At 36.2% G+C, this 10292-nt stretch overlaps 1 protein-coding gene across 1 annotated transcript; it reads left to right on the plus strand.

The window, feature by feature from the left end:
- Positions 1 to 512: 512 nt before the first annotated feature.
- Positions 513 to 1559, plus strand: LOC140140368 (5-hydroxytryptamine receptor 7-like). Its single transcript, XM_072162129.1, has one exon. The coding sequence runs from the start codon at positions 513 to 515 to the stop codon at positions 1557 to 1559; it is 1047 nt and encodes a 348-aa protein (XP_072018230.1).
- The last annotated feature ends 8733 nt before the right edge of the window (positions 1560 to 10292 follow it).

Raw genomic sequence — 10292 nt, forward strand, 5'->3', positions numbered from 1 at the left:
CATGTATGTCCACGTGACCGGAGTCAGTACTTTGTAATGAATAAGCACGAAGTCATTATGCAATATGCATTACATCACTATGTTGTTTCGAATACCTCTTAACAATGTCAAATGTCATTTTCAATGATTTCTATACTAATCGTTGAAAATAATTACTTCCACGGCGGCCTGTGTCAATATTGTTTTGTGAATGAGCACGATGGCGTCGGTAATTTGTGCAAATTGATTAAAAATTATTTATTGAAGATAATGGGAAAAACATTTTTGCAAAAAGTGTCGACGGTCGGTGACCGATGGGAGTATTTTTGTCTTATTCTTCGCGACCATTGACACATGATTGAAGTGCAATGATTTTACTCCTAACTCAGTAGTTTAACAATGGGAGTGGAAGTTAATGACCTATAAAATACTGCGGGTAAACTATTATGACATAAGTAGAGGCTGAAACATAGTGGCAGTAACATTTGTGCACAAGCTAACAGAAGAAACGGACACAAGCAACCATTTTCACCATGTCGAATAGCTCCATCATCTCCATGATCACAGACATATCTGATCACGAAGTCCTGAATGCTGACAATTTAGTAATTCACAGCAATGTCATCGTATGGACGATATGCCTTTCTCTCATAACCGTCTTAGCCAATCTTGGTACAATCATAGCATTCTGGAAGGTCAAAAGCTTAGGAGAGAAACCCGCAGATCTTCTGATATTAAGTCTTGCTTTTATCGACCTTTTCCAAGGATTGATAATGCTCCCATTTCATATGTCTCTTGACATATTGGACGGACGCTGGATTTGGGGAGAGCTTGGCTGCAAGTTTTACGTCCCAATGGCTTTGGCATCTATAACCAACGGCCTCCTGATTCTCTGTACAATTAGTCTGGATCGCCTTCTCCTCGTCAAACTTCAATATCCAAAATATATGAAGTTCCAATCAAAACCACGGGTTTTGTTGGCAATATCCATATGTTGGCTACTGTCGTTAGTTCCTGCTGTTATAGATGTAGGATTTTGGGAGTATGCTAAATCTCTTAACAATTCTGTGCCTATCAACTTTGACTTCGTCTGCCTGTCACCGACAAGATGGATGATGCCCAAAGTATCCCTTGTATTTTTATTCACGTTTTTCTTCATGCCTGTATTTCTTGTCGCTGTGTTTAGTCTATCCTTTCTTCATGCGTTACATCTCAGGCTCCAGAAGATCAGAAGAGTGGGACCTGAAGATGAGATTGCAATGCCTAATAGTAATAGTAGTACAACAGGTTCAATGTCATCGGGAAAACGATTGCAACGGAGCAGAAATCGATACATAAAACCTGCTATGACATTAGGTGCTTTAGTAGCAGCAATGTGCGTTTCTATATTGCCTTACTTATCATACGTGGTAGTTGTTGGTTTAATTTGCCCAACTTGCCTGAATCCATTAGCCGTACACTACCTGGTGTTTCTGTTGTATTTGACTCCATTATTGGATCCGATAATGTACGGAATCACAGAAAGTAAACTGCGTAAGTTTTATGTCTCTTGTTTCAAACGACTCATAAAACGTCGGTAAGCACGATCAGCTATGTAAATATTACTATAAGACCACTTGACATCGTTGTTTATCAACAAAGGCGAGGGACTGGTCTATCGATATGCTTGAACGAATCAATACACTGTTCAATGTCTTTCTTGTACTATATGAAATATGGTGGGCCATTTAAAATACACGTGGTCTGAGCAAACTACGATGCGTACGCATACACTGCAGGGCAAAGAACAATGGAAATGGAAATTGGCATAATTCGCGCGCATATTGCCGGGCAATGACGTTACATGCATGTAAAATCGAATGACAATAACGTTCATTAAATGTTAGTCAAGATAGTCTTCTAAATATGTCATATGTTATGTTTTTTCCTGTTACATAATGTTAAAAATGACATTAACAAATTATTATTAATTGTATCCCGTTTATATTCTCGAGTGACCAAAAGCCTCCAGATTTTCTCTGCACCATCAGTCTGGATCGCCATCTCCTAGCTTATGCTTGTTAACCCTAGTGCTAAGGTTTTTCATCCGGCGTTAAAACGTGTGCTTACGCCAAAATCACTCAAGCTAATCGTAGATCCAGTGCGCTTATTTTGGTGATAAAATTCCCCCACACCTTACCGCGTGGGAGTAGGACCGACCATCAAAAATGGTGGTGAATCCTTCCATACCCTCTTAATGTAAACTGAAAGTGAAAAAGAGTACTGTAATGTCCCCTATTTTATACCTTGAAAGAGTGGTTTCCACTCTTTTAGGAGTGGTTTTCACTCGCTTAGGTGTGATGTTATATTCTTCTCACTCATTTGGATAATGAGTTTTTCCCATTTTTACATTATGCATGGGAGTAGGTTCCTACAGTAAAATCTATGATTTTCATTTTTATCTTGTAAGATTATTCTGAGAGATATTGACTTCTTACTTGGTAATTAGGTTGAAATAATCATTTTTCATTTATCAGAAAACACGGTGAAAATTGCATACTCGTTGAATTTTGTGTACATATATCCATAATATTGCGGGGGCGCGCACACGTTATGACGCCATAGTGACATGTTGGGAATGTTTGTACTTATTTTGGTATCACTGGATAGAGGAGACCCATAGCTATATTTCGTACCAAATATAACGATATGCGTTTATAATGGAAAATTAGGGGTTGCACCAACTCCTCTCCACGTAGTGATATAGTCTAAGACATTATCTTCATGAGCTTGCAAATTGATTTGCATTTTTAAGAACAACAATACCAGTGATAAAGTGTTTATAATGTCTTTTTCAGAGATAAAATAATAAATAAAAATATACACTATTTGTAACGACCATATTTTATTGTCAATTTGTCAACCAATAAGGAAATACAAATGTAGAGTAATGCATTTTGTAGGCCTACAATACGAAGTAGCACAAAAGTATCTTTAAACTAAACAGAAAGCCATTAGTTTTAAAAATAAATAGTATATTTGGGTAATATTTTAGTTCAATAGCTGCAAGATCTTATCCTGCGCATTTCAACACCTTTTTGGATCTGCTACAATTTCTGACAAGCAAAGTTAATACTAGCATTATATGACCGAAAGAAGCATTTTAAAAGTGCAACTCTGTCAATTTAATCCATCAAAAATCAATTTGACAAATTAATAAAAAAAAAGTTTAGAAGTTTGACATTGGTGTTTAAATTTTACACATGTTTACAAATCGAGGACAAAAAAAATCTCTAGACACAGTTTTTGCAGTGTATAAGGGAGGTATAGAATCTATCCCGATGCTAATTAAAGTACAGATATCATGTATCATTTTATGAAGTACTAACTGCCCTTTATCCCACCCTTACCAGCACAGACGGTCAATTCAAACACTTCCAACATCCGTGGGCTATTTTAGTCGGGAAAAGTCACTGCATGTTGGCAAGTGTTTTTTCGCAGTGCCTGCCCTTCCGAAAATACAGGGAGAAGCGGAGCCACTGTCAGTGTCGCCGGAAAATTTTGACTAGATGTACCAGAGGCGTTATAAGGCAATCTTTGGTTGAATAAAAAATATTGTTTATAGGCCTACTGAGAGGAAAACTATACTAAATATCATTTTTACGTAGGATTTGTGACTCGATCTTATTTCGCGGAAGAACTTCATTTCCTGGTCATTTTTACCGGTTGAAACTTGAATGGATATATGTTTTAAGCACGGATTTGTAATTCGTACTCATAGGGCCTGCACTTTGGCTCGTTTTTTGCAGGTTTACATGGTCCAATAATCACAAGATGACTGACATGTGGTAACAAAGGAAGCAGTCACTGCAATATGATTATGTCCCATATGATTGGCCATTCAAGACACCCATGTGAATATACTATAGCGGCCTTTACTGCGCCGTGATTACGGTGAAGGACACTTTTCAAATCCTTTGTTTGGAGCCAATCAATAAAAGCATGCAGGGCCTCTATACCCATGTACAGTTTATCCCTTACATAACCTATGTCTTGAATACGCTGGCAAAGTTATGTAATAATCGGATTAATACTATATATAGCAGTAGGTAAAAACAAGTTTTGAATAATCCGCGCTACAAAGTCCCATTCAGTGATCCCAGCGCGAGCGAAAGTGAAAAAAAAAATCAAATTGTTACATTTATAAATTTTTTAATGAAAAAAAAAAATGGCAAAAAAAACAAAACAGGAAAACGACAGTATTGACGAAGTTGAAGCCCCATTCAAATACATGTAGCTAATTTATATACTGTCAGTACCGGTATATAAATTACAGACTCACGTAAATGCATTATGTTTTGCCTTAGACACACGGCTTTCGGCTGAACCACTGCACTAGCAAGCTTTGTTAGCACATCTATGACAATGACGAAAGGTACAAAATCAGCCATGTAAGGCCTTTAGATAGCAGAAGACACCAAATGACCAAATTGGTGTTTTATGACCTTTGACATTCTTTTGTGGCGAGTGACATGGTCTTTCAATTCACGCCAAGTGTCCTTGACAGGTTTGACTATGCTTCAGTGGTCATGAAAGAATTCAAAAGATAACCTCTGCCCCAATAATCCCAAGCAATTGTCTGAAACTGCTCCTCGGATCATAAGAACTCAGTCCTCAAATGATAGTCATAGTAATGTCCAAAATATAAAAATTACTGACTATCATTGAAGACCGATCCGCAGTCTAGTATCCAAAATCTAAATTTTGCTGATTTTTACGACCGTCGGGATGAAAAAAAAATCAAAAAATCACTGAATATTCCTTTAGTTCCCTCCTCTCCTTACCCTGGCAATATAAAAAAAAAAAATAAATAAAACAAGAAATTTTAAATTTGTCATTATATACTCAAAATGCTGAAATAATACTAGTAATAATTATCGGGAATGGTTTCTGTTAATTTTGAGCTGAAATAATAAGGTAAAGTGAAAGAAACACTGCTTGTTATTTTGGCCGTTTAACACGCAGTTCTATGGGAGGACATTATGACTTTATGTCGAACTTTGCTCTATTTACCTACAAACACAAGCAATTTAGGTGCAAGTTGTAAACATTACAAATATGCTAAAAAATCAGGTTTGAAAAAAATTTACCAAATTCATATTATAAGATCGTACATTATGACTTTAAGGGATCTGGAATGAGCGTTTTGAGCGTTTCGATAGTATTTTTGTGGGACATGAGAGCACATCAGACATATCGAATTGCATTCTGAATACGAAGAATGTCTTTCTGATATCAAATAAATTTCATTGAAATTTATGATATAATACAAATTTTATGACAAATTATTATAATTTGATATTTTTCACATTTTTGATATATAACAGTCCTCGAAGTAAATATCATAAATCTAATGATATATTCTTAAACAGTCCCTGGCATACCATACATGTATAGTCCTATGTATAGTAATTTTGCTTTATCTGTTTTGTGCTGTTTAAACAAATAGTTAAACATAATTTCCATAAAATGTAAGCTTTTACTGTCAGATATGTCCCTTTTAATTTTGAGCAGAACAAGTGAGGTAAAGCAAAGAGGTGTGTGTGTGTAGGTGTGCGTGTCCTGCACGCGTATTTTTTTTTTTTTTACTATAATGGGACGCAATACGATACCGGTATGTTATTAGAATCAAACTTAAGAAAGATGGCTCTTGTCAAATCCTACAATTCTGTCAGAGAAAATATGCATATTTGCATTAAATTTTAATTAATTGACATAATTGATTAATTAATAAATATTTTATTTAATGATTTACCATAATTCCAAACATGTCAAACAATGTGTCAAATTAAAGCTAATTAAATGCTTTATAAATTGGTCAGATAGAGCACATTTTGCAGAATGCATTTAGTATTTTAGTTACATGACTCCAAACATTATATTCCAATTTTTTGCTATACATGTACACGCATAGGAGCTGTACTTTTAAAATCCGCGCCTAATCAATAATAATAGTCTTTCACTCCATTGTCAAACCTAGAGTGTGATGGTTTTGTAGCAGATGACAGTGCTCATTCAAGCCTGTCAAGGTCAGTTAGTAGCCACTTGCTGAATGGATGGCCATTATCAGCTATCAAAGAGATGCCTTGTGCAGCTGCCAAGGTTTGATAACATTTTGTTAAAAACCCAAATGTGATATAAGGACAAAGCTGTGCATGTTGGTACTTAATTGTTTGGATTCTTATGTTGAAATGCCCTTGTATTAGTATTTTTTTGTGTAGTGTATATTGTTCATAAATTATATAGCTTTTAAATTATGGGCATTTTTGCTCTGTTGCACTGTACCATTATGGAATATGAGCAAATCAATTACCGACACAAGCAGGTATACAGTGCATTATTTTATTTTTATTTCGTATCTCAGGAGCACAGCTCACTTGGTAAGGCATCAGAATTTTGTTCACGAGCGCTTCGAACTTTAAATCGGAAGGTGGTGAGTTCGAGCCTCATCACGGTCACATTAATTTTATAAACCAAATATTGTTCGAACTTTTCATATTTGTTTTTCTTTTATTGTTTCTTTTCTTTGTCTTTTTTTTCTTGTTTTATTTATTTTTCTTTATTTTTCTTTGATTCATATTGCCAAGGTAAGGAGAGGAGGGAACTAACGGCCCATTCAGTGATTTTTTCATCCGGACGATCGTAAAAATCATCAAAATTCAGATTTTGTACTGCGGAACTCAGTCTTCAATGATATAGTAGTCAGTAATAATCTTTTGGTCATTATATGACTATCATCATTTGACGACTGAGTTCTTATGATACATCATCCGAAAAGCAGTTTCAGACAATTGCTTGGGATTGTTGGGGCAGAGGTTATCTTTTGAATTCTTTCATGACCACTGAAGCAGAGTCAAACCTGTCAAGGACACTCGGCGTGAATTGAACTGACCATGTCACTCGCCACAAAAGAATGTCAAAGGTCATAAAACATCAATTTGGTGTCTTCTGCTAGTGGTTCAGCCAAAAGCCGTGTAGGTCTATTTAAGACAAAAATAATGCATTTACGTGAATCTGTAATTACAGACAGTATATAAATTAGCTACATGTAGGCCTATTTGAATGGGGCTTCAACTTCGTCGATACTGCCGTTTTCTTGGGTTTTTTGCCATTTTTTTCATTAAAAAAATTTATAAAAGTAACAATTTGATTTTTTTTTCACTTTCGCTGGGATCACTGAACTGGGCTTTGCAACGCGATAGGCCTATATTCAAGTTGTATTCACTTACTGTTATAGCATTAGTCCGATTATTACACAACTTCGCCAGCGTATTCAAGACATACAATGCAAATAATCACCTAGATTATGACGTAGCATACCGTAAATATGGCGGAGTACTCAAATTCATTCAACAAAAGCATGATTACAAGCTATTGCGATCTACCGCGACATCTCACACACATAACAAAGTGTTACGATCAAATAGGTTGACGACAACGTTTGATTGAATGCACTGCATTGCGCCATGATTACGGTGAAGGACACCGGTTCAAATCCTTTGTATGGAGCCAATCAATAATTTCACGCACATCCTCTATTATTGCCAAATTATTGCCCGGGGTGATTGCACACTGTAAAAGAGCTATTGTTATAATGTTTGATGAAATCGTGTTTAACTATTTGCTTAAGAACGGCACAATACAGATAAAGCAGACAGATTTACTACATGTGGTACATGTATATACATAATAGGGAATGTGTGTGAGTCGAGTATTACCTAATTATAATAGGGCGTATCCAAAAATGAATTCACGCCCCTTTCAAATGTCGAGCCAAAGTGCAGGCCCTATGGCACGGATTTTTAATCTCACTGCACAAGCGTGCCAGGAGGGAGGAGGCACGTTAATAGCCCCTGACCATCATAATTCAACCAACTGATTGCTCTTTGCAACTCTATACTTCCATCACGTCTTCATGGTCGTTATATAGGCCTACTTAACCCATGAAGACAAATCAGTCCACTTCTATTTTCTAAAAATTCGCTTCTTGCTACTTTTTTCAGCAAAAAAGTCCAAAGTGGGACTTACAAATTTAAGGTTGTGTTTTTAAACAAAAAGCGCACTTTTCATTCCAAGAAGGTCCACTTTCTGAAATACTGCTGTTATTAAAACTCATTTTAGGTACAAATTCTGTACTGATTCTGCTGCAGCATACAACCCCTCCCCCACCCCTCAACCCGGCAGCCTCTCTTCAAATAACAGTAGGCATATTTTTATGTAGGCCTATATATCCCACCGATAATGCCGGGTCAAAATGATGCAACATGTGAATTTGTTTTCATCTTTGCCCTGTTCCCACCAAAACCGGGAAGAAATTGGTATTCCCCCCCGAGAAATCTGGCTACGCCCGGCCCCTGGGAGAGGGGCTTGAAATCAGAAAAGGCCAATGTCAAAAAACTGTCCCCGAAGCCAACACTGGTTTTAAGCAAATTTAAAAGTAGGCCTATAATTGAGAAATCAAAACAAAATTTAAGATATAGGCCACAAATAAAACAAACGAACATCATATAGGCCCTAAAGTAAAAACTAAACACAAAAAACAGCGAAACAAAATCATAGCAAAACAAAGGAAAAACAAATAAACAACAAAACAAAAGAAAACAAAAAACACAGCATATAATAAAAATGCACAGAACAAAACCAAGCAAAGCAAACAAAAACAAAAACAAAACAAAAACAGCTAAACAAAGTAAAAGCAAACAAAACAGAGTGAAACGAAAACAAAAGAAAGTAAACTAAAAAAAGCTTAATAACTAGACAAAAACAAACAGAGCTAGAACCAGTAGCGTAGCCAGCGGGGGGGCAGGTGGGGCAGAGTGCCCCCCCCCTGACAAAAAATGAAAGAAAAAGTGCCCCTCTGACAAAAAATGAGAGAGAAAATCAGGAGGGCAAAGGAAAAGAAAAGCGCAAGGAGCCCCTTTTCTAGCAAAATTCAGGGCCAAAATAGTGTAAAATACAAAATTTTTCCGCGCTACGCGCGCAAATTGTAACAATAAAGCCCTTTTTAGCCGGATAATGGGCGAAAATAGTGTAAAATACCATTTTCTTCACGCTACGCGCGCACATCATCCCAATAAGGCCCTTTTCGGGAAGCTCGAAGACATACAGTCTCTAGGGTAGGTGCAGGTAATATGGGACAGCAGGTAATATGGGACACCTGTTTTCATTTTAACAAAAAGTAGCTCAGAGAAGGTAAACACTTTAAGTTGATTTGTTAAGTGTTTAGAGACATCAATTGTGCTTCTAGAAATGCAGTTTTGGAGTCTGTGTATCAAACTCTTGGAAATCAATGCCAAAAAGAGTGAAATTGCCCAAAAAATTATGTCGTTTTTTTGGCCTGATATAAAATCAATGACGTCACATTTTATAATGGTGTATCCAAAAACTCTGGTACTGAGGGGGCATTTGTCATTTTTTTATGATCTTTAGGTGATGGGTTAAGCTTATCAGCAGGTAAAATTCCACTGACAAGTGGCACTTTCCTTTATAAATGATTATTTTCTCTGATTTTCAACTGAATGGGTGCAGGTAATATGGGACACATAGGAAATTGTGTGCATTGTCAATGCGAAAAGCAAAACTATTTAGAAAATTGAATTTTCTTGTAGAAATTTGCATTTACCATTCAAAATCATGTAACAAAAATGTTTTTAGAACAAAAGAGTGATTTTCTGAACTTTTTGATTTTCACCATAGAGATAACACAGTGTCCCATATTACCTGCACATGCAGGTAATATGGGACACTTGACGATGACGTCATTTTGACGTCATAGCGTCCAAACAAACATAAAAACAAGGTAACATTGCCTGTTTTATTAATCTTAAAGGACAGGTTGTTCATCATAACAATCTCTTGTGGGCATATCTTCTTTAGTTTTTATGCAAATAAGCTAAACGTCCTTAATGGTCCCATATTACCTGCACCTACCCTATGTATTGTATGATGCAACTGCAATTTTTTTCGTCTTTGCCCCCAAAATTTTATTTTGCCCCCCCCCCCTGACCAAGAAAGCTGGCTACGCCCCTGGCTAGAACAAGAACACAAATGCAAACAAAACAAACAAAAACCAAAGCAAACAAAATAACATAAACAAAAACAAAACAACAAAATAAAACAAAAACTAGACAACTAGGCCTAGCCAGAACCAATTACGCGAAATAAAATCCCGGGAATAAAATATAAAAATGATTCAAACCAAAAACAAACAAAGCAAAATTAACATTAAACAAACTAAAAATACAAAAATAGTTGCAGTTAATACAAGAACACAA

This window comes from Amphiura filiformis, chromosome 19, assembly GCF_039555335.1.
Source record: "Amphiura filiformis chromosome 19, Afil_fr2py, whole genome shotgun sequence".
Lineage (NCBI taxonomy): Eukaryota > Metazoa > Echinodermata > Ophiuroidea > Amphilepidida > Amphiuridae > Amphiura > Amphiura filiformis.

What these genes read in the sequence shown, in the direction of transcription:
- LOC140140368 (XM_072162129.1), top strand. Translation starts at nt 513, where the DNA reads ATGTCGAATAGCTCCATCATCTCCATGATCACAGACATATCTGATCAC.